The sequence below is a fragment of the Melanotaenia boesemani genome, chromosome 14 (genome assembly GCF_017639745.1).
Source record: "Melanotaenia boesemani isolate fMelBoe1 chromosome 14, fMelBoe1.pri, whole genome shotgun sequence".
Classification (NCBI taxonomy): domain Eukaryota; kingdom Metazoa; phylum Chordata; class Actinopteri; order Atheriniformes; family Melanotaeniidae; genus Melanotaenia; species Melanotaenia boesemani.
The window spans coordinates 15,411,673-15,437,231 of NC_055695.1; the positions used below are offsets into that span (position 1 = coordinate 15,411,673).

Sequence of the window (25,559 nt, forward strand, 5' to 3'; positions counted from 1 at the left end):
GAGTAATTAAACTGATTGATGCATAGTTTTAGAAACATTTCCCTAAATCTGACTAACAAACAAAATATTTTGTAGATTACACTTTTGTAGGAAATATTTATTTTCCTCTGTGTAGATGAGCTGCATGCACAGAAAATGCACTCCATAGTGCAATCCATGAGATCGGGGTTTTATAAAAGATTAGTATCGTTAGAACCGCTATTTGCTACACGTATAATAATGGCACATTTTTAGGATTTACCATTGTCAAAGAATATTTGCAAGTTTCTAAAGATTTAATCACCACTCCGCTTAGCTTTAGAACCGGAAACAGCTGCAAAACTCTGTGGTGTGTATGTACAAGTAATCATCTTAGGAGTCATTTGACTAATTGATTCAGCTAATTTCATCACCTCACCTACTCATTTCCGCTCAAAGGCAGAGTTTACAGAGAATGCTCTGAAAGAGAGAAAATATCTAGTGAGCAGCAGTTTTCTGGACCAATACACCTTATTGATGTCAGAGGAGAATGTGCAGACTGGTTGGAGATAAAAGAAAGGCAACATCAACTTAAATAGCTATTCATTCCAACCACGGTACGGTATCACACAGCCCACCTTGAAGCAGATGGGCTACAGCAGCAAAAGACCACACTGGGTGCCACTCTTATCAGCTAAGAACAGGAAATTGAGACTTCAATTCAAAAGCTAATGAAAAGATTAAATTGGTCAACGGAAGAAAGAAAAAAATGTTGCCGGGTCTGTTGATTCTCAATTTTAGATTCAACATTCAAACGTGAAAGCATGGCTTCATCCTGCCTTGTATCAATAGTTCATTCTGCTGCTAGTGGTGTAATGATGTAGGAGATATTTTGTTGGTACACTTTGGCCCCCTTGTTATAAACATGGCATTGTTTAAACTCCGCAGCCTACCTGAGTATTGTTGGTGACCATGTCCATTCCTTTATGACCACAGTGTACCCATCTTCTGATGGATGCTTCCAGCCGGAAAATTGACTACATCACAAAGCTAAAATTACCTGAAATGGTTTTTTTGTTTTTCATGACAATGAAATAACTGTAATCTAACTCCACACTGGCCGCCACAGTCATCAAAACTCAATCCATCAGAGCAACAATATGTACCACTGCCCACCCCAAAAGAAGTCGCCACCTGTATTTCACTAAGCAAATAGGTACAGCAGTACCTTCCCCTTTACTCCAGATCAGATCAAACAAAACTGATTTACTGTTATGAAAACAGACTGGGAAATTAAATCCCAACACATAACACATTTAACATTTGACTTTGACTTCCACCAAATTTCTGCTGCACTAAAGCACATGAAAAACAAATGAAAGACTGCAGATAAACATGTTCCATCACAGACAGTATGTGCTGACAGTAAGGAGCCAGATGCACTCCTCATATTTGACAAGTATCTATCACTTCTATATTTTCCAGCAACTTTGATTACATTATCTGGGCCAAGCTTCCTCGTCTGTTTTGATTTACAAGCTTGTAACAAGAGAATTTTTAATTTCCCTGTGCACCAGAAAAATAGCAGCCCACCACACCCATCACCTACCCATGGATAAAGACTCATTTCGGTGTTTTGTAAGATATATACTAACAAAGATTTCATTCACATGCTTGACCATAGGCCAGGCAGCCAGTTTTAGCCAGGGGCATGACCATGAGCAAAGACAGCATTGTGTTACAGCCAGCAGATGTTGTGTTGACACCAGCTCATTAGCTGTCAGTGGCTAACACAATTTGCAGATCAATCTCTCACTAAAAGTTAAGAGAAACCAGATTACACACTGACAACACACACTGACTGCAGAGGTGATGGCAGAAGGGAGTCAGCTGATCAGTAATAACAGGCAGCTACTTCCTCCAGAATGACCTGTGCAGAAATGCACCTTGCAGCTATAATATGACTCTATCGGCTTTGTTTTTAGGAACGACTCATTTACACTTTTTTTTGGATAAGCATGTCTGAAGCATAGTTGCTGGTGTATCTTTGCTTCAGATGGGGAAAACAATGAATTATAATGATATAAACAGTTCCTGCTAAATGTTTCAGAGGAAAAAAAAAACTCTAAAACTGGGTTGCTGTAATTCTGAGTTTTAGTTGATGATTGTCATACAAAAAACTGAAGTCAGTGATTCCAGCAACAGTTACTTTACAGTATGAGAATAATCATTTTACAATTCACTGGTATGAAGGATGACAGTCTTGCAGACATGGCATAAACAGGTAGGGACAGGTACACAGTGAGATGATGCCATTAAAAGGATATAAACTCAGAAAGCCAATTCTATCAGTGGGCACGTGACATTTCTGTTTCTTCTACTGCTTTCATACAGGTGCATGAAGATATAACCAAGATCAGCTTAAGCTATCACAAAATTATGGAAAAACTGTGACAGTTATACTTAAAAAGAAACATTTCTATTGAATTTCTGTTGTCAATTCTCTTCAGTTATCAGTCTTCTTTTTAAGCCAGGCATAATTCCCTAAATAGGAATTTGATTTAAATTACCAATTTCAAGAAGTTTTCAGTATACATTTAGTTTATTCAGAAAAGATCTGCAAATACTCAACATTTCAGCTTGGAACATATATATAATAAAATGCTATGAACAATGAAATAAGTTTTTTTTATTATTACAGCCAGTTACTTTCAAGGAAAAATAAATAAATATCAAACTGGCATGCAAAAGATTTTCCCTAAGACATGTCAAGCTCTGACTGTGATAAATATTTGTTTAAAAACTGAATGAATAAGTGATGCAGACAATTGGACAAATACTGACCTCTGCTGTAGCTTCAGTGTCTAACCAAAGACACTGAAGGGTTTTGTCCCTGAGCTGTTGTGCATTTAATCCCTAATAACTACTAATGCAGGTGACGTTTTACTAGATTGAGTCAGGTGGCTTGTTCAGTAATCCCATTTTATGAAAAGACTTTTTAACAATTTTTAGTGTTGACTGGTTCAGACCTGAAAAAAGCCATATTTTTTTCAGGTAATACCCAAATTAGCCACACCATAATAGGAGGTCTGATTCAAGAATAACCATCTTGTCAAGTCTTCTACTCCCACAGAGATTCTTCAGCAGCTCAGATGCCATTCAGAGAAGAAGTGATAAATATCTCTTAACAATGAAGCTGTTACATTCTTAAATACCTCAGAAAAAGAAAAGCTAACAGCAGGCTGTCTCCCAAATGTTCCCCTCACATAACTTCATGAGTGATTTCTCTTCCATCCATACTTTAGTCCTCAGTAGTAATAGCTTCCAAAAACTGCTGCCACACAGAACAAGCTGTCCTGTGGAGTGAAACACAATGGCTTTAAAATGGGTCTCATACAAGACTGCCCACACCCTCCCATATGACTGCAGACTTACGTTCATGAAAACATCTTCTGCATAGCTGTCGGTGTCAGCATCCCAAAAACACCTGGAGGACATGCTGGAAACACACAAAAGTTGCACCTGGTGAGTTTGTGTCAGGCGCTATGCACAAATGCATCCTTTGATATATATATATATATATATATATATATATATATATATATATATATATAATTTTTTTTTAGTAGAAAACAACAGTGTGGTTGCTTGCCTGCCTTTTAATCCCCAATGATGCTAGGAGTTTTTGCACTTCCTTTCCCTAAACAGATTAAATCTAAATTAAAGCAATGGAGCTTAGTAAACAATAAGAGAACTAATGAAGACAAATATACAGACTTTTTACAAAACTAGAAGATGAAATATTATCAAACACCCTGGAATCAACTTCCAGTCTGCCTGATACTTTCTTCAATACATTTTACATCAAAATCTCAACTTAGAAGTATTTACTGACTAAAAAATAGAGTACATCTCATTGCATTGCGGTAAACCCTGATGTGATGGTTTAAGAGTATAATGGATGCTGCAACTGAAAAACTGCCTGAATGAGACTAAAGGAAAACCATAATCACTCGGCAAGAATGATTAAGGAAATATCGAGAAACATACTCAGTGTCAGTCACTGTGTAAAATCGCGCTGAATTTCTGGTTATTTTTTTAAATGTCTTCAGGATTAATGTTAAAAATTTTCATTTGCTATCTTAATGAGCTATGCTAGTACTGCTAGAAAAAACTATCAGAAACAGAGTCATTCACCTCTTACAAACAAATTTGTTCTTAAATCCCACTTATACACTTTTTATGAAGATTTAGGCATTTACACAAATCTTCTTATATGAACCCTCAGGAGCATTCTTACGGACATTTGAGTGCTGACATGTTTGACTAAAGTCAGCATTTATTTTGTTTTCTGCTGTTCTGCTCATAAAATACAATAATGAAACTACAGTAATGTTCTGCCAGATTTTTAAATGAACTTTTGGGTATTTTACTGAGCATTTTGTTAAGTCAAAATAAATTACAAGAAATTGCAAATTGGGTCCTAACATTAAAATTTCCCTCAGTGGAAAATTAAACTATTTTTCCATTCATTGAAGAACAAGTCGCAGACAAGACATAGTTATTCTACTGCTGGTCTTCCTAAAACCATTGGTTCCAACAGTCTGCACACACACAAGATCCTTTCTCTCAACTGCAATAAAAATCCCTCCATAAATGTCCAAGTCACCAGTGACTCCCAGATCGACCTGCTAAATGCATTATTTAATAATTTGCTACATGAATGTTTCCTTATTATAATGATTAGTTTTATCAGGAAATCTGAGTTATGCCCTGGTCATCTGGTTACTAACATCACTGACCAGCTATTTTTTACATACATCTTGGCCTTTTATGGGTTTGCGGCCATTTATTTATGCAAAGAAGGGCAGCTGGTCTGTCCTTTTAACTTACAAGAGATTGGAATTCATCAGTCTAAAAAGAAATATACTAAGATTTTTGTCAGTCTATGAACACATTCACAAATCTGACAGAGGGATTATGTAAAAAAAACTTCTTATGTATAACTTAAAAAAGATTATAAGAAGATTCATTAGAAGATATTGGATGATGAGGCCTATTGTCATTGGTCTTTTGGCTTTTATTTGACCTGGACAGTTCACAATATGCACTATACACTAAATCATCCATGTAATCTTCTGTAGTGATGTGTTTTTTGCAAAAATTCAGTTTTTCCATATTTGGTTACCTCGTAGTGTTGAACAGCACAAGAAACAACTTTGTTTAAATGAAAACAAAACAATAAAGTAATAAATAATAACATCTATTTTGAGTTAACCAAAGTTTAATGCTAACTTACTTGACTCCTTGACCCCGTTGCTCTCCAATGACTACTTGCACAACAAGTTTATATCTGTCAAATCCTGCATCTGAGCACAAAGAGAAACAAGTTAAAAGAAGAAAATATGCTATATTTACTATAAATTATTCAAATATTGTAAAACTATAATTGTAAGAAATTAATCTAATTCAATAAGATGTTTAACTGAAGTTTAGAGCTGTAAAGGGAAAAAAACAGAAATTAATACTGTCAGCTTTATTCTTCTATTATCATTTTTATGATTCATTTTTATTATCATAATTCTGGTTCTGTACTTCCAGTCTTGACTATTTAAAGCATAAATGTAAAAAAAATCTAAAATTTGAATTTTATTTTCTTGTTGGTGAATGCTTTTTTGTTGTGTATTAATTTTGGACAAGATGTTAAATTTCCTCAGAAAGAAGCAAAAATGAGAGAGCAAACATCACTCACTCTTCACTTTGTCCTTAATGCAGTCTGCCAGTGAAGAGGACAGCTTGGCCACTTCCTGTGGGTCATACTGAACTCCAGAGAGCCGATCTCTCACTATTTCCCGAATATATTCCTTTACAATAGCTGTCTTAAACCTGGAAGTTTGAACAATGATGAGCAAGAATAGAAAAATTAACTTCAGTGACAGAAGATCCCACAAATCATCAGCTTCCCTCTGAATTGCATCAAGGAACATTAAAATCTTTAAAAGAATTTTTTAAACGTTTTTATTAATGACACAAAATATTCGACTATATTTATTTTAAATACAGTAGACTATAGCTTACATGTATACTCCTTATATTCAAGTTGCAGATATATGCAAATTATCAGCTCAAAGTGCAAACTCTTGTCTTTAAATTGAACCCAAAGGCAGGAAGGAATTACAGTTCTTTAATATTTAGAAGCAAAGTTGTTTTAAGGACAGTTATATTATTTTAACATCAAAAGGACAGGTCTACAGCTGAAGCGGGGTGTTTGCATTAAGTTGCTTCTCTCAGTCAAAGGAGTCAAATGAAAGTAAAGAGACCAGAATAACTAAATCTGTAATAGCAAAGAGTAGCCAAATCAACAATTTGGTTCATTTTGAAAAAGAAAAAAGTAATGGTGAGCAGCACTAAAATGTGTGGCCAAACACAAAAGACAACATTGGCAGTTGGTATGGGAATGGATGACAATGTTTATTGATGACAAAATATAGATGTAGACCTATAAATTCATATAAATGTATAGGAATATGTCTGCGGACTTCATATTAAAATGGAGCGAAGTTGTTTGAACAATGTTTGGACGTTATAAAACAATGTAATATTCTCTATCTATCCATTGTCTATACCCGCTTATTCCAATGCGGGGGTCTTTGGAGCTTATCCCAGGCCCAGCTAGACGAGAGGCAGGGTACAACCTGGACGGGTCGCCGAACCATCGCATGGCTGCAGAATATTCTGCAATGGTTAATTCAGTTGTTGAGTCTAAATTCTGCTAGTTTCATTTGACTTGCTCGAGACGAAACTAAAGGCAAAAAGACCCACAAACAGATGAAAACTTAAGATATTAGAGGCTTACTAAAGAGCTTTAATTCACACACATTACCCTGCACGGAAAGGCTACTTTTGCAATATAACTTTAACTTCAACATGTTTTGATAACCAACTTAAGTAGCCAACGAAAAAAATCTTGATGTTTACATTTCCACCGAATATATTCCCGCAATTCTTGCAGATAATAAACCGATTAATTAATTACACTCGCATATTGTCGTTAAATTTGTAATTGCATTTATAAAGACTGAGTCCAATAATAAGGATCATCTTGAAGCAGTATCATTATATAATTTTGTTACTGGACAACAACAAAAATGCAAGATCAATTTTGAACACCCCCTAAAAAGTTAGAAGCTATCGTTAGCGATAAATGTGCCAGGCTTGAACTTTGCGAAACGAAATGCTTAATTTGGCCAACTCACTTGTGCTGGTAGTTAGGTCGTATTAAGTATGTATCTGACTCCTCCATGGCGTGTGAGTGTGAGATATAGGTAAAAGAAAAAAGGCAGATAGTTGCTAACAAGCTAGTCTTGTTGTTGTATACAGTTATATCCGTTACCTTAGCAACGTCTTTTTAGCCTTAGCAACTTTTTTTTAACTACCGGAACCGGAAATGAGGGTTTCCGGTTTCCGGTAGTAAGTTTTTTTTTTTTTTTTTTTTTTTTTTTTTTTTTAAATCACAGACAAAATGATACATACAATGAAGAACATGAATAACATACAATGAACAAAACAAAGGATAGATGATAATAGTTACAAAGAGGGAGGTTTTATTTTTTCCCAATATAAACATAAACAATGTACAGTTCCTTCAAGATATCAAGGGTTCTAGTTGCTTTTTGGTTCTTTACATTTTCAGTTGAGATGGCATAGGTTTTTAGATCCACAATAAACAACTAAAAGAGGGGTTTATATCCAGCCCATTTACATTTGTGAATATGAAATTTGACGAATATAATTAATAGTTGAATAATATAATTCACATCATTTGATAATCCATTCACTATACAATATAACATAACATCAAAGAAATAAAATTTGGACATTAACCCTTAGTTTGGCACATAAAAAGCTTTCCATATCTGACCAAATTGTTTGGTATGAAAACAATGGAAAAATAAATTTATCTTTATCTTGAATCTCTCAAGAGTTTTCTTAACAGGATAAATTTGAAGTAGTTTCCAGTAGTAAGTGTAGGCTGCTGTTTTCAAAAAAAGTATTTAAATTCTCTACCTCAAATTTCCACCGAATTACTCTCCTCATACACATTGTTTAATTAAATTAAATGTATTCAAACAACTTTGTCTTTATAGATTATATTGGAAAATTATTAAATTCTCCACACTGTGTTCCTAAAAAGTCTTCATAATGTCTCCGCTTATTACTAGAAATAATTTACAGATGTATTTAATGAAACATACAAACTTAAACTCTTGGAATTATTTAATATTCTACATGAGCAAATATCTTTATATGCAATTTAAACTGTTATCTTTGTGTTTGTTTTGACTGATGTAGTCTACACAGTTCAAACGCTGCATAAACTGCAAATATTAGAATTATTCCAAGAGATCCAGCACTGAGCTATGGAGACTACATCAGTCATAATAAATACAAACCTAATGATGAAATATAATATGCACAATACGACATTTTCTCATGCTAAATTCCATATTGTTTGGAACTGTGTCAGTAACCCAGAAGGGTGATTACTGTTTGTGAAGGGTGAATCTAAAAGATATCCCAAAGGGGGAGGGGAAAGTATTTGCATGCTATTACTGAGACTAATAGTTACACATGATGTGATCACATTCATTACCAATCATCTTCATCAGCAGGTCATTGGTTAGGGTTAGGTACAAATAACATATTGCTGTAACTGAATTACTGAGTTAAATGAGTCGATTCCTTTTTTTAAATTTCCAACATGCACCATTCTCCTGGGAGAAATTTAAAGTTTGTCTTTTTGTGTATTACTAAGTCATTCCTTTTATTTGCTTGAATCCCAGTAAAAGTTGTGTTTGTGAAATTAACATGGAAGCAGTAAGATATTGTAAAATATTACTTACTGGCTGTAATGGAGGTCTCCCCAGAGACCCGGAAATTCAGCCACACACTCAGTGATTAAGATTTGAATACAATATCATTTATTGAAACCGGGGAATGGAGGAGAGGCGCAGGGTGCAGTCCAGCAGGGAGTTCCTTAGGTGATGCAGGGCAAAGGCTCCGTCAGGGGAGATCCACAATCCAAAGGTGTAGCGATTATAAAGCCAAGGGTCATACACAAAGAGGCAAGAAGCAGGTCAAAATCCAGGAGAGGCAGGAACAGCCCGACAGGGGATAAGGCACAAAAAGTCCGAGGGCTGTAGTAGGGTCGAACACTGGAATCTGGAAACGAGAAAGCGCTGGATATCAACAAGGCAAGAGTGCTGACCATCTGGCAGGAACGCATGAATGGGAGAGGGTTTAGGTAGGGCAGAGCACAGGGGCATGTAGTGTGATAATGAAGGGTGCCACAGGTGGAGCAGATGAGCTTGATGAGGGACTGGAGGCCCAGCAGAGCAGCAAACATGACACTGGCATCATACATGAGGGATATGTTTCTTCTTTCATTACAAATAATGCGTTCTTAGAACCACAGTCAAAGTTGGAGTTATGTTGGATGAAGGAAACTTTACCTATAGGGTTGGTGTGGAGTCTCTCATAAACTCAACACACAGTTGTCTGTAACGGTATGCATCACAACACAGATGATACCCTCCACCAAGAGTCAACAGCAAGGTCACCTAACAATAAAAATAGTGTCTCTTTGAATAAATGAACCTTACAAGGCTAACAATACACACAAAACATATCATTACTGTCTATCACTGGTGTTCTTTAAATCAATATTATTGTTATAGTACTAATCAATCTAGTCACCTGCATTTGTCAAGTTCAAATTGTATCCTCTGCCCTGTCTTGTTGTACAGTCTGCCTAATATATTTGGTAGGTATTCGGGACAAATATGTGCAATCATGCAGTTGAAAGTCACGAATTCTCATTAATATTGCACAAGTTTCTGTAATAATTGCACAAAATGGAAATACCATTTTTGCACTTAATAATTGAGAATGACGTGTTCTGTTACGGTCTCATGTATTAGTGCATGTAAAAAAATACTCATAACCCAGGTTCTGTAGAAAATAGCAGCTTGCTTAAGTAACTGATGTATCTTACTGTAAACCACCATTGTTTCAAACATTAATATTCTGTACTTCCGAGCAAAAAACGAAACTATGTTAAACGGAAATAGAGAAAAAATAAATAAATAAACTAAATCGAAAGGAAAAACAAACATAAATCTCTGTTGTGTGTTTGGTCTGTTTTTCCTTTAAAAACATTTGCCAGAGGGGATACACTGTCATAAGGTCCTTTTGGTTAAAATGTCTTGTCAAATAAACCATACTGGGTCTTTCACTTATTTATCAAAATAATTAGAATTTAACACAAAAATTACGAGCGAGGACGAGTTTGTGACCAGCAGGTGTCAGTGTTGCATACAGCTTCCCTCGGAGCGTGTTGCAGTTTCATTTCTCCTCCAATCTTCTGCTTCACTTTCCTAATCTCAGTGCAAAAGTAAATCGAAACTTAAGGAAACCCGGTGCACAGTGTTAAGTTTTGATTTTCTGATATTATAAAAAACGCCTCAGTCAGTCCCACACCCCTTTGAACTATGTATAAAACCCACATTACTGCTGATCAGTCTCACAAGCTGTTTGTCAACAGTACTGATCAGCTGTTCTGTTTCGCCCTCAACCAACATCACCTCCGACCTCGAAAGGATGGAATCGTCAAAGTGGACAAATATTTTTCAGAATAAAGCGAAGCAGCTGAAACACTCTTGGAATTTGGAGTTTGATGAACATATTGTGCCAAACCGTCCGCACTTTGGCTGGAGGCAGTGCGTCAATAACACATGTGCAAGGTGAGTATTTTGGATACAGTTACAGCAGCTGGTTTGTATGATCAGGACTACATTTAACGATCATATCAACTATAGTTGCATTTTGTCTATTAAGATGTATGTCCCAATGTTTTACTAATTAAATTGTATTAGAATGAAGAGCTTTTTGTGTCATACACACCCCACAGAAAACTTAATGCGTTAGCACACACACAAATAAATAATTAAATAACTTTTAGACACTCAAAACTTTAATGGTGAAAAAAGTAATTGGCTTGATGTAAACAGGAAAGGGGTGTGTTTGTGTGTGTGTGTGTGTGTGTGTGTGTGTGTGTGTGTGTGTGTGTGTGTGTGTGTGTGTGTGTGTGTGTGTGTGTGCGTGCGTGTGTGTGTGTGTGTGTGTGTGTGGTGGGGCGGCTCCCATAGCTCCTCTTCATCTCTTTTCCATTTTCACTCACTTCACAGGTCGATGGGTTTTCAGACTTTTCTTTGAACTATGTATAAAACCCACATTACTGCTTTACCATGGATGTGCGTTATTTACAGAAAACAATCATTTCTGTCATTTTCTAGGTTCAGATGCAGCAGCTGTGGCAGAGGTTGGAGTTCCAACCGAGTGATGGTGCTCTTCCACATGCGGCTGATGAATGGGAACGGTATCGTCAAGATGAGGCCCCTCTATCAGAAGTGCAAGAACTGCAGCGATGCTCCAATGGAGAAGCCCAACATCGAATCTGACAGCATCGCCGTCCTCATGGACAACTTGATGGAGAAAATAAGAGAAAACTGCTACCATGAAAACACTGGTGGGAAAAAAAGGCATTTCAGAAGCTACGATGGCAACAATCCCCATCAGCCAGATCACTGTCAGGGCTGTAAGCTAGGACTCTGTAGAAAAAAGTGATCTTGTTTTGCTTTTAAGTCAGGCTTTTATCAGCTTATATGTATAGGTTAGCTTGAATGATCTTATTAGCAAAGCAGATGTTTCCTCCTGACTTTCTGTTTCCTCTTACAGTTTTCCTCTTCTTTGATATAAGTTTTCATGTTTGGCTGAAGGCATTGCTGCTGTTTTTGATATTTGCAAATGAATAAAATATAAAAGTGAATCTGGCTACTTTCTTGTATTGGTACATCACTAAATAAGAGGATGAAGGTCCACAGTTGTCATTAAAGTGACCTTTAAATAAGATATAGTAATGAATGGAAGTCACTTGGATAATTTTTTAACTAATTATTGCTTAATGATTTCTTTTTTTGTTAGCATATTTATATGTAAAAGTAATGGTACAACATTAGTTACTGCCTACACAGTTTTTCTAAGCAAAAATAAATATATGAAGTCACAAATGGTCCAACATTCAACGAATAGTTCACAATTTAAATGGAGTATAAATTGAAAATAATTTTAGTTCACATTTAGTTTTGTAGGGTAACACTGGTACAACTGGCTGGACAGATTCTGAAAAACATGTTACATAAAATGCAAAAAGGTTGGCTGGCAGGGGTTTGGGGCTGAAACCGAAGGACGCCTGTGTCTCACATGACCTCCACTGTTGATTTGCCTACGACCAGCAGGTGTGACTGTGATACCACTGTGGTCTGTCTTCAACCCCCTGGAAGTCACACACTGAGATACATGACATAAACTGTGGTTTGTATTCACCTCATATGAAAACAAATAGAAGGAAAGCAACTGCTCTGCCTGGCCTTTTGCATCTGCCACATCATTTGCAAGCGAGTTGTCCACATCACGCTCTGGTTATACTGTGTATGTATATCTGGACCATGAAGGGTGACTTTAGTCTTACAAGAGTAGGAGGGCCAGGTAAGTCACAGGTATGCTCTCTGTCCAGTATTGCTATTTGTTTTGAAGGTTGTTCTGTTCAAGTTGTAAATGAAGCAATGTTTTGATGAAGATACTTATTCTATGGTCCTTAGCCATGAGAAACTGATCACCTGACAACAATAGAAATACAACTATTTCACTCACATCATGGCATCGACGGATAAATCCGTGAAGGTAAGTATCTTATCCTGCTGCTCAATCAGCATGTCATGAAAAGATATTCCTCAGTTGGAATTGAGCATTATCTATGAAAATTCATCTCTATAATTTTTAATAACTCCATCACATATACTTTTTTAAATTCTAGTGGCTTCTTCTGTCAGTGGTGCCCACGCTGGTTCTGTTCATTATTTTCATGCCGGGTAAGCTTTTTACTTTTACAACATGCATGTTGTGAGTTTCTTTCACCAGCAGGATACCAGTAGTGACAAAAAGACAAGCTGCAAAAGGATCTGCTGTATGTTGAATATTGTAAGACTTTAAATCCTCTCATCAGCTCCAGCGTGCAGCACCATGAAGATCAACTGCTCCCGGCCAGAACAGCCCAGCTTGCTGAGTGCTCTGACCCCTGTGTTTGACCTCAATGCCATACGGCCGGTCCTCGACCCAATGACGTACACCAACATCAGCGTGTACTTCACTTTGTACGGGATACTTGGAGTGGTATGTTCAGCTGTCAGTCGATGAAAAGAAAGATTTCACTTTCTTTTACAGTAATATCCAAGTTTGTCAGTCATTTGTCTTGTGTTCTAGGATGAAAAGGCTCAGCTCCTGATGACTTACATTTGGCAAAGCTACGTATGTATTTAAATCATTCATTTCAATTTCTTTTTAGAATTAGCTGTAATATTATATTTTGTGATTACAATCAGTGAAGATGGCACTTCCACTCCAACACTGACACCAGTTTTGTTGTTGTAGTATTGGTTGAATGAGTTTATCAGCTGGGACCCAATCCAGTGTGGTACCGACAAGATTTCTCTTCCCAAGGAGAAGTTTTGGCTTCCAGATATTGTGATCAACGAGTTGTGAGTTTCATCTCAAAACATGCACACACAAGCTATACACACAGCCCAGTATGCAATTATCTGGAGACACTGTTAGAAAACATTTTTGTTCAATAAAATCTTTAAAAAAAAAACTTGAATTTGTCCATTTGGGTGTATGTGAACCCAAACCCTGAAAAGCTTTAAATTTGTGGTTTAATATGCTGTTTTCCATTTAAATCCAGTGTAAACAAAGCAAACTATGTGACCACTGATAGAAATGTACTAGTCTCCAATAATATGTGGAATATCAAATTATAAATGCAATTTATTTACAGTAGCTTTGTTTTGAACTTACAAATCAGATGCTTTTATTGGGGGTGCTGTGCAGCTTTAACACATCTGCTCACTTTGCTTTTGCAGTATGGAAGAAAACAAAGCACCATCTGTTCCATACGTGTACTTGTATAGTGATGGTACGGTGTATGACTCTCAGCCTGTCAGAGTTGTGAGCTCATGTAACCTCAATATCTACACCTTCCCATTTGACGTACAAGAGTGCACTTTGACTTTCAACTCCTACATCTACTATGGTGAGTATAGCTTCGAACAAGAATATCAAAATAACAGAAAACGACTGGTTTCACATATTTGCCAGATTATAAGGGCTGATACACCATGAACGCAATCTGCAATAACACAACCTTCATGCAGTTTAAAGTTGTTTTTATTGTCTACTTTGAAGAAGATTAGAAAACCCTAGAAAACTTTGACTGTGTCACCTTGAAGTAGATGTGGGCTCCTGCGCTCAGCTCTTTTGACCTTCTCCCCACAGCGCTGGATATAAGGATTTTACTTGGAAGACCCGCAAATGAAACCACAGAGCTCTCAAAGAACGTGATGACCACTATGGGTGAATGGGAACTGGTAGACATCACCGCCCACAAACGTTTCAATAATGACACCACACTTCTTTACACGGACAAGCTTGTATTTACTGTAAGTTGACTGTGATCTTTAGAAATTGCAGTGAAAATGCTGTATAGTGCAATTAATGCACAAAATTTAAACATTTACTGGGTACACTTGTTATGTTGTTAATTCATCTTAATTATTTGAGCAGTTGTAGTAAAGTTACATGGCTGATTTATGACAACAATATCAAACAACGTAACAGTACCTGACCTTTTCTGTTCAGATCAGAGTGAGGCGTCGGGCCACCATGTATGTGGTGAACCTGCTGATCCCCAGCTGCTTCCTCATCATGGTGGACCTCTTCAGCTTCCTGCTTCCTCCACAGACTATTGACCGATCTTCCTTCAAGATGACCCTCATCCTGGGCTACTCCGTCTTCCTGCTCATCATGAATGACCTGCTGCCCGTCACTGGAAGCACCATACCTCTCATAAGTCAGTATGAGACACAGGGAATACGGCCTGTTCAAAGATTCCCATGAAAGCGTAACTTTCCCGTCTTACAAAGATCTAAGCACAGTGCCTCTTTGAAGTTTTGCATTTAATACGTTTCTCCTTCAGCACTTTATTACTGCATGCAAATCAGTTAAGTCACTGAGAAGACCAAGTTAATAGCAAAGTACAGAACACTGAAGAATAAATATGAGCTTGTTTAAACTCTCTTTATTCATCTCACTTTTAAGTTTATTATTAGCCTGTACGACTGGCATATAAACTAAACACATTGATATGTTGTGCATCTATTATGAAAAGTAAACTCTATTACGTCTTGATCTTTCTGTCCATGAAGAGCCATCATGACAAGAATTAATATAAGTTAACATTAATGCTGCATTTAGTAGATTTAAGGTGTTGACATATGAATTATCCACATTCTGACTTTGTAAGACTTCATTCATTGTGGATCTCTCATCTCTTTCTACCAGATGTGTTCTTCTCTCTCTGTCTGGCTCTGATGGTGGCCAGTCTACTGGAGACAATCCTCATCACCAACCTGTTGTGCCGCTCGGCTAACTTCTCTCCCGTCCCTCGATGGATCCAAGTACTTGTCCTGAAAATGTTGGGCTTTCTTGTTTGTATGCCAAAAACAACTAGAAAGCCAACACACCAAGGTATGCAGTTAAAGGATCCATATGCTGTCATCAAAAGTGCTATACAGAGGTATAAGTTCAGCTGCCAAAAGGCTGCAAACCGTCCTGTTTGGTGTTTCCTTACAGAGTTGAGGTTGTGATTGTTATTGTCCTTAATGCAATTCAAGTCAATTCCAGCCTCCCTCTTCGCTTGCAGTTGGTGTTGTATGTGCAATGATTCATCTGAGGTTATGTTGTGCTCATAGAATATGTTTAAAGCAAAAATAGCATTGAGGCTGCAGGCCAAAGTGGTGAAGTTAAACTCACTAGAAAGGTTGCTGCAGTACATGTAGGACACAACCCTTCCAGCCTGCAGAAAAACATGAGACTGAACATTTAAAATCCAATACTTAAGCCACAAAAAGTACATTTTCTCCTTTTTCTTTCTCATGACTGTTTACTAATATTCTTCCCTTTGTCACTTATAAACAGAACCAGGGACCAGCTCTGTGAAGACAAAGGACAAATCTGATGAGGGTCCTCTGGAGAACAAGGATCCAGCTGGGGATGACAAGGCCCTGCAGGAGCTGAAGAGTCTGAGTACGGTCCTCAGTGCTATCCGTGATGAGGTGGAGCAGAAGCAGAAAGGGACCCAAAGCTCAGAGGACTGGATCCAGGTGGGTTTCATCATAGACCGCCTGCTGTTTGGCCTCTACATCCTCTTCATATCAGTCAGCTTCATTACCATCATCGTGCTCTGGGTGAATTCATACAATAAGTAGACAAATGATGTGTGTGTGTGTTTGGAGGGGCTCTATCTATGAAACTAGTAATTCAAAGATTTGTTCGAATTTGACCAGCATGTTGTAATAAGTTGAAAATATTTCAAATCCTGCTTTCTTGGAGCCAAAATAATTGTGAAATAGATTCTTATTAGAGTTTTAGCTTTGTTTAGGATCAGTATTGTGTTATATTGTGCCATTTTAAATGGAGGAAACCACTGTATCGAAAATAAAATTACTTGTAAAATTTCATTCAGCTTTTCCCTGAAATTTATTTAACTGAACATGTTTACTTGTGTGAATGCAACTTTGCGTGTTAAAAATGCAGTTATTATAACCGACACTCCAGTGGGCATCTAACACACCAATGCTTCTGTTTTCCCAGTGAAACACAGCAGTATCAGAGAGGTCAGGTACTGGTGTTTGGAAAAAAGACAACACTCCCAGTCAGCTTTATCTAAAATATTATCTTATGCTGCATCATTAAAATGTTTTTTCCATTAAGATTTCATCCACTTATTACAAGTTAAATCATTTTTATCTAAACTCATGTTTATTAATTAGCTGAATATTTCTCTTGAATCTTAAATCTTAAGATTAATTTTTTTTTCATTAAAGTGGATTTTTTTCCCACTCTAATCAATAATAATAATGACATTATTTGGCATTTTCTAAACATGTTACAAAGTGGGTGATGGCTTGTGATGGATCGTACTTTGAGGTTTTAAGAAAAAGAAACACAGGTGACAACTTCCACATCTGTGCTGCTGGACAGCAGCACTAAGTCTTCCTCTGGATTTCTAAAGACTTAAAATGCAATTGTTTCTATCGTGAAATGAGAAAGTACAATCTCAAATCTGTGTGAACTTTACAAGACAGCCTTCACCACTTGAACACCTCTCAAACTACAACCACTGTTGATCCATGTTAATGTTTTTAGTGCTGCCCGATGAAAGTCAAGTCTTCTAAACTTCTATTCATCCTCACCTCTCTGCTCATCAGTGGTAAGTATAACTGCTATAGGATGCCATTTCTCTTACAGTATTTAATGCATATCCTACTTTTTTATTTTTAAGAGTATGTTTTCACATTCCTGTTATAAGAGTTATAGGCTAAGAGATTCCTGCATGTGCAACTAAACCTAAAGCTTTAGAATTTTTCTCCTAACTGTCAATCTGATCTTTTTAATTTAGCCATTCAAACTGAAGATTTTTTTAAAAATTTGATCGCCTGTCTAGTCTTATTAACAGCAAAGCAGAAAACATGGTAAAATATTTGATCAGTGCTTTTTTTTTTTATCTTTTTCAGTTTGAAATCCTGTTAACATCCCCAGGTCACAAACCTAATTCCTATTCCTAATTCATTCTGGGTCCTCTATGAAGGATGAAAATACACAGATTTACTTATAAACACTGATGAGCCATTATTACAAATTTTCTCTCCATGATGCTGATGCAATGCAGGATACTTATATGTCTGCAAAGACTCTGTTGTGGATATAATTACAGTTGGGGAAAAAAAATTATTTAGTGTTAAGTGTTGCAGCAAATGTCTGTTTTGCAAAAAAAAAAAGAAGTCATTGGATTTTTTTTCTTCTTTCATCTTTAGCCCCATTCAGTTCTGCCAGGCTGAGCTGCTCTCAACCTAACCCACCTTCACTCTTGGGTGGTCTCCAAACAGTCTTCAACCTGAGCTCTATTCGACCAGTTGTGAATATGTCAACCCCGACTGTTGTCAGCTTGTCCTTCGTCTTGTTTGGCATTTTGGGCGTGGTAAGAAAATGTGTGATTAAAGTTTTCTATTTATTAAGCCATTAATATATCTGTAATGATAGGTTTCATTCTTTTTTCTTTTTCTTTTTTTGTTTTTTTTGTCTTGTTCAGGATGAGAAGGCTCAGGTCTTAACCACATATATCTGGCAAGCGCTAGTAAGTCCATTTTTACTGTCTACTTTACAATATCCATCACTATGAAGTCTAAGAAATCAGGCAAATAAGAAAAAAGCATTAAATGCTGAAAACAAAAAAGAGTTGCTGATGTTTCTGTGTGTTGTGGGCAGTCATGGAAAAATGAATTTTCTGTGTGGACACCAGAAGAGTGTGGTTCGGTATGGATTGCAGTTCCACGAAACAATCTCTGGGTACCAGATATAGTCATCAATGAATTGTAAGTCGTCTTCTTTGACCATCTACTTACTATAGTTTGAAGGCTCCAGTGGTGAAAGAGTAACAGCACCATGAAACATACTACGTTTCATTACAGTAACCATTTGTGCGATCTTTAACACCGCTCATGCTGATGTAAAAAAAATCTGTGGTCTGTCACTGTTTTTGGCTCTTTATTCCATCTACACAAAGAAAAAAATATTAACATGCTTAATGCTTTTTGTGCTCCTCTCATAATGTTTACAGTCCAACTTTAACAGTTATTAATCCAGTAAAAACTCATCTAGCATCTTAATAACACAATAAAAAAAAAAAACTTGGCAAGTATGTTTTGTTTTTTCTGGCTTTTATCAGTGTAATAACATCTAACAAGAAGTATTTAGACAGCGCAAACATGAAACACAACAAATACAAACCAACCAAGATGCATCAAGATACAGTAGATATGGTAACCACTGAAAGGGGTGAGTTGGATATTTGGTTAGATGGTTAGAAAGCAATCATTCTCACAGATTAAAAAACAAGAAAACAAAAGTTCCCTGCCACAAAAAAGTGACCATGTCAGGTGATTAACCCCCGAACTCCTCCAAAATCTAAATAACAGTTAAAAAGGTTGAAGTTCTTTTCTGCTGCTGTTTGTCAGCAACCCTGGAGTTTGACATTTTGTAGAGATGGTTATATATTTTACGTTACAAGGGACCATGTGATCATTAAACTTATTGTACTATTTGTCTCTTATCATCCTGCAGCATGGAGAAAAACTCTGCTCCATCCGTTCCATATACCTACCTTAACTGTGACGGCTTTGTTTATGATGAAAAGCCTGTCAGAGTTGTCAGCTCCTGCAGTCTTGAAATCTACTTGTTTCCATTTGATACTCAGAACTGCTCATTGAGCTTTAACTCTTACATACACCCTTGTAAGTAAAAGATGAAATGAGCCTTTGATTTTCATCCCTCCAATAAACGGGGGAATCCAGTTTTTACTGTAATTTGATGTAACTGTAACGAGCAGGTTTGTCTAACCCAAAATGTTGACTTTATCTCTTTCAGCCAGTGCCATACAGCTGGCGCTCGACAGTACTCCAGAAGACATATTTCAGGCATCTATAGACGTAATGTCAACTATGGGTGAATGGGAACTGATTGGAATTAATGCAAAGAAATCTGTCATACCCACGTTAGATGGAGACGGATATGATGAGATTCGTTTCTTTGTAAGACATTGAAAGTTTAATACCATTATTTTACATAATGACCATTTAAATTGTTATAAATAAATAAACTATAAATAAATAAAGGTTTACTATGTGCTGTAAATGTCTCAACTCTGCTACAGATCTCTGTTCGCCGCCATGCTATGTTGTATGTGGTGAACCTCCTGATCCCGAGCGGTTTCCTAATCACAGTGGATCTCTTCAGCTTCATATTGCCCCCCCAAGACATTGACCGGTCCATTTTCAAGATGACGCTCGTCCTGGGCTACACTGTCTTCCTGCTCAGTACAAACAACCTGCTGCCCATAACTGGAAACACCATACCGCTCATAAGTCAGTTTTAGTTTTTGCTCAGCCTCATGAGAACATGTCACATCTTTGTCCATAACATTCTAATTATATGATAAAAGTCTGAGAATATAGACTTTCATATGCTCAGCTTCGGTTTGCTTGATGGCATTCAGCACCATTCATTTGGCTACATGGGAATAAGCAGGAAATAGTATATAGATGGATGGTTTGAGGTTTTCATCACATCAAGTGGATGCTCGAAATATAATTCCACCTGACAATTTATAACCATGGATTGTAGAACTGTTATATTTTCTACATGTGGACATTCTGGGGAAACTGGGCTCCGCTAACCTAGATACCAAACCCAAGAGCTAAACTCTGTTCATGCCCAATGCAGCTGAATAGCTTGCTGTTTTCTGTATTTCTTTATTTTTAATGAATTGTTTTCTTTGCATAATGAATTATAATACCTTGACATTCTTGGATTTTTTTTTATACCTCTTTTTTCTAGATGTGTTCCTGTCTCTCTGCCTGATTATGATGGTTGCCAGTCTACTGGAGACCATCTTCATTACCAACCTCCTGTGCGGCTCTGCTCATTATGATCCACCTCCTCGCTGGATCAGAGTGTTTGTTCTTCATGTTTTGGGCCGACTTGTACGACTTCCTCCAGAGCCAAGAAAAGAAGACATTGTGATTGAAAATCCTGATGCACAAGGTAAAATACGGTACATACCAAAGATTTGACTTTTGTTCAGCAGCTACCTTTAAATTGATAAAAACCCTTAAATATTTGATTACCTCAAGTTTTGTTTACTCTGCAACAGAAATGAAGGATTCCTCTTTAACAGCCAAAGACAACGAGACTCCAGAGCAGATGGAGCTGCTGAATGAGGACAAGACCCTGCAGGTGCTGAGGAACCTGAACACGGATCTTCAAGCCATCCACCTTCAGGTGGTCCAGCAGCTGAAAGGAAGCTCCAGCTCAGACGAATGGATCCAGATCGGTTTTATCATAGACCGCCTACTATTCATCTTTTACATCTTCTTCCTTGTAGTCAGCTTCATCACCATCATTTTTATCTGGGTGAACTCCTACCACAAACAGTGATATTATTTTGAGTCTGTCATGCAACACCTTCCATCCATCTTCACTTTCATTTCATGTTTTGGTGGTTATTTTCTGTCCTGTTTTAAAATGTTTACACCGGTATGGGTAAAAAACTAAAGATTTAATTAAGTAACAAAAGTTTTTTCTTTAACGTTCTTTAACAAATAACAGCTGAACCCTGTCCTGGAGATGTCTAGCAGGACAACACCTGTCATGCATGTTACAAGTTACCTTATATCTTAATTAAGGTCAAATAAGGAAAAAGGCCATAAAACATGTTTTTTTTTTTAGCCGCTTAGGTGAAGACACGTAAATTCAAATATATTGTTAAGGGCCTCCTATATGATGTTATGCTTTGTTATTTTGGTACTGATGCTGTTTGCCAGTTACTTTTTGAGTAATTTGTAAGTTATGTGAACCACCCAGTTATATGCAGTAAATAACAACAAGCTAATGCTGTAGTTAGACTTCTACGAGAACACAGCTTATAAACAGTGAATCCCAGTTCAGAGTCTCTTAGCATGTAGTATGTTCAATTGGTTGTGTAGAAATGTAATGTTATTTAAGCGACCAAACAAACATGCCATTGCTTCTATGGAAATAGTCTCTTGTGTGTTAATTTAATATAAATTATTGCATTTATTTAAATGGATGATGATAAAAAAAAGAGCATGGTTTAAAAACTTCTAATTAGACATTGGAAAGATTTCCATGTATCAATATTTCGTTTAAATTAACAGACAATAAAGTTTTCCATCACATTTGTTCATTGTGTTTAATGTTTAAACAAACTTATTTAAGCTCACTGAGGATGTGTGCTTATAATATTTGACCAGGACACACAAACAGAAACTACAAATAAGCATATTGTTAATTTAGTTTGAGTTCAGTTTTCAAAGCTAATGTAATAACAAACAAATCAAACCTGCAAATAACTGAGAAGGAAGATGTGTGACTTTATTTTAGTCAGTCACAAAAAGATAAATTATCCACTCAGACAGAAAGCAAGGGCTGTCGCAATGAGAGATTTTCACCACACTATTATAATGGCTTAAAGCAAAGTAATAATCTTTCTATATCTACGGATAACTTGAATAATTTATTCAGTTTATTCAGTTGTTGTGTCTACTAATGTATGACCACCCAGAGATGTATCAAAAACCAAAATAACTGAATTGTTAACAAAGGATAAATGGCATTCAGTGTATTTATTTATTCATTTATTTATTTATTTATTTATTTATTTGTTTATTTATTTATTTATTTATTTATCTATTTATCTATTTATTTACTTGCTTATGTACTTACTTTCTTACTTACCAGGACAGTACATATTAACAACAGCAAACCTGGAATATGCCAGAATTAGCCAAAAGCTAGTTTTCATCTGTAGACCTGTTAGTCAGGTGTACAGTGGCACCCTAGGTAAAAAAAATTTAAATTAAAATTATATATATACATATACATATTACATACATATTATATATATATATATATATATATATATATGTGTGTGTGTGTGTGTGTGTGTGTGTGTGTGTGTGTGTGTGTGTGTGGGTGTGTGTGTGTGTGTGTGTGTGTGTATTTATATATGATTATAATGGTTATGAAGTGACAAAAGTCTTTCTTTTTTTAAATACTCTGAGGAGATGGTTAAGTTCTCTCTGATGAGGAAAGTTAGAACAGTCCGAGATCCTTATCCGATGCCTGAACCACCTCGGCTAGTGTAATGGAAAATTTATACACATAGCCCTTATACTCTATAATTTACTCTTTGTATTATTAACAACCTTGACTTATGCTTCACTGAGGAAGAGAGCGACTTGTACCCAGATAATATTTAGTGAGCTCTCCTCCCCAGCACAGATGCTGATAACAGTCTTTAGAAAACATTGTACCAGGTGCAGACAATGTACTGAAGATTTTCAACCAACGACCTTGATGCCATCACGTCATGCGAGTCTATATTAACCAAGCCCATGTGTGTTCCTGCGGACTCGCTCAGCCAAAGCTGTTTGACTGTGTGACTCTCATTGCTGATCAGCTCTTAATAAAAATACTTTGTTTGATTCTCACTTAGTGTGTGATCTTTGATAATAAAATTCCACAACAATCTTGGCGTCACGAACAGGATATCTTGAGTGACTGACCGGAGGACCAGAACCCGTGACTGCGCATCCTGAAGGATACTTCAGCCCCTGGGTCAGCCTTAACCGTCAGGGGACGGCGGAGGGACTCCGTTCAGACACCACTGATATCCAGAACGAAGCCTGCGTGTGGAGCAGCACCCACAATCACACACGGTGAGAAGTTTTCATATCGGGCTCCCATTTACCACCCTTTTCTCACTATCTTATGAAAATAGGGTAGTGGTCCCACTATCTTGTGAAGGCAAGGTAGATCTACTCTGCTGCGGTAGGGTAGGGTTAGTCCGGCACTGAAGTGAAAACTTCGGTGGTAATAATAGGCGTTTTAGTCAATTTTTGTGCCTGAGTTTGGGCTGCTCAAAGAAGAAAAATCCAGCGGGAGACGTCCTAGCTGCAATGGGAAACACAGCTGTGAAGGAGAAGGAGGGTGAATGGGACTCCCCAATATGTAACAAGGAAAAATAAATAAATAAATAAATAAATACATAAAAGGGTTTTCAGTCCCTTTAAGGATAGGGGTGCCAGTCCCCTACAAGTAACAGGGTTCCAGTCCCTGGAAAAGTGAGGTGCCAGTCCTCACCGCAGGAGGTTAGAGTCCTCTTGTGAGATATTGGGGTTTGAGTCCCCTTTGATAGTGAGGTTAAAGTCGTCACCGCAGGAGGTTGGAGTCCTCCTGTGAGTAAAAAAAAAGAGTTCGAGTCCCTTTCTACTTTTGGGGTACCCCGTTGTATGTTTTATGTTTGTCTAATGTCTTATGAATAATAATTTATAAATATAAATATAAACATTAATATAAATATATAATTACAACAATAATTGTGGGAAGAAAATATATATAAAAATTGTGTGTAGAGAACCTGAAAGTGTAGGATTAACCCTCAAGCTTACTCCGCTGTCCTATTCTAGAACCGGACAGCAGCAGCTCAGAAGGAGGTGATTTTGCATAAAGCATTGTGATATTTTATATAATAAATAAAATAATTGTATAGCTGAAGCATAAAAGGAAAGAATAATGAAACCAAATAAGAAGATAGCAAAAAAAAAAAAAAGGGTCAAAGCAGAGAGTGTGTGAGTGTGTGTGTGTGTGGCTGGAGATTCTCTCACATTCCGAAGCAGCGGAGAGAGAGGACACGTTGCTGGTAATAATGAAGCTCTGTCTAACAGTTTAAGTAGGATTGAGAAATCTCATGAAGAAATAAAATGGGTACTTTTAACAGTAAAAACTAAATTAGAAGGAGATGCTAAAATTACGCCTGGAAAAGATCCAGATAATGTAAAATGATCTGATCAGGCTGAGGAAATGTTTTGCTCTGCTCCAGAATACTTAATACACACAAGGACACTTTCGGGTTGTAAAAGCTGGTTGTCTGTTTGGAAAGAAAACTAGAACATTTTATCCATAAGTTTATCTGAAAAACTATAGTTTTTTGAGTCTCAGCTGACTTGTATTTGCATTATAAAATATTTTTATAAGAATCTCATTCTTTTCTTATGGACACCTTCATTGCAATACTTTAATTTTATTGCTTTCTTTCTACTTATTTTGTGTGTTCTTTTAAACTTGTCAAACATGAACAATTTTTACCTTAAAGGAAATGAGATCTGTTAAATCCGAACGACACTTTGCTTACAATGAAGAATGCTTTTGCTTATACACACACATACATGGGAGAATTTATTTTTAGCACAATCAAATCTCTGAGAGAAAACATTTGCAATTTTCCTCAGACACAAACACACACACTGTGTAGGATAAATATTAACCCTATTTTCCTTTTTCTTCTTTTCCCCCTCCCTCCGTCTCTGTCGGAGACACCCTCTCCTGAAGCTCACAGGCTGCATACCTGACCCGACTCAGTTCTTCCGCCAGGATAAAAGTCAGCAGAGACCCACTGATATATATATATAGATATATATATATATATAACTTTCTATCACCACCATGTCCTACGAACTGACACTGATGCCCACCCCTACCAGCTCCACCTGATGCTCTATATGATTCAAGAAACAAAGACAGAAGATACTCCAGCATTTCCTCTGCTTCGAGTTTCAAAGAGACTGAAACCAGATGTTTGATGGACGTGTAAACATCTGCTTTTGGATGGTAGAACACCATCCTCCACAATGCTCCTGATCATGCGTTTATTCAGAGGACAAACCAGGACAAGAGCTCTTCAACCAGCTCCGAGGTGGCGTGGCCGCTGGGCTCTGAGGGGCGAACAGAGA

The 25,559-nt window shown here is 36.9% G+C and overlaps 3 protein-coding genes and 1 long non-coding RNA gene across 4 annotated transcripts; 2 read left to right on the plus strand and 2 right to left on the minus strand.

Moving 5' to 3' along the window:
• Positions 1-727: 727 nt before the first annotated feature.
• Positions 728-23,177, minus strand: LOC121652609. Its single transcript, XR_006012639.1, has 3 exons — positions 23,093-23,177; positions 17,287-17,294; positions 728-739 (listed from the first exon to the last, which is right to left on the minus strand). It is a non-coding gene; the product is annotated as an uncharacterized LOC121652609 (long non-coding RNA).
• On the minus strand, positions 2,092-7,389 carry dynlt2b (dynein light chain Tctex-type 2B). The gene is made up of 5 exons (XM_042005481.1): positions 7,215-7,389; positions 5,711-5,844; positions 5,258-5,327; positions 3,394-3,457; positions 2,092-3,314 (listed from the first exon to the last, which is right to left on the minus strand). Exons 1-5 carry the CDS (start codon positions 7,259-7,261, stop codon positions 3,267-3,269), a joined length of 363 nt encoding a protein of 120 aa, XP_041861415.1. The 5' UTR covers positions 7,262-7,389; the 3' UTR covers positions 2,092-3,266.
• Positions 10,485-11,845, plus strand: LOC121652606 (receptor-transporting protein 3-like). Its single transcript, XM_042005480.1, has 2 exons — positions 10,485-10,760; positions 11,313-11,845. The coding sequence occupies exons 1-2, from the start codon at positions 10,618-10,620 to the stop codon at positions 11,641-11,643; spliced, it is 474 nt and encodes a 157-aa protein (XP_041861414.1). The 5' UTR covers positions 10,485-10,617; the 3' UTR covers positions 11,644-11,845.
• Positions 12,562-21,878, plus strand: LOC121652605. The gene is made up of 20 exons (XM_042005479.1): positions 12,562-12,575; positions 12,678-12,759; positions 12,893-12,947; positions 13,082-13,248; positions 13,339-13,383; positions 13,507-13,613; positions 13,995-14,164; positions 14,407-14,570; positions 14,770-14,980; positions 15,472-15,657; positions 16,108-16,292; positions 17,338-17,401; positions 18,006-18,169; positions 18,281-18,325; positions 18,457-18,563; positions 19,312-19,481; positions 19,615-19,778; positions 19,901-20,111; positions 20,584-20,790; positions 20,900-21,878. Exons 2-20 carry the CDS (start codon positions 12,733-12,735, stop codon positions 21,181-21,183), a joined length of 2,733 nt encoding a protein of 910 aa, XP_041861413.1. The 5' UTR covers positions 12,562-12,575; positions 12,678-12,732; the 3' UTR covers positions 21,184-21,878.
• Positions 23,178-25,559: the final 2,382 nt, after the last annotated feature.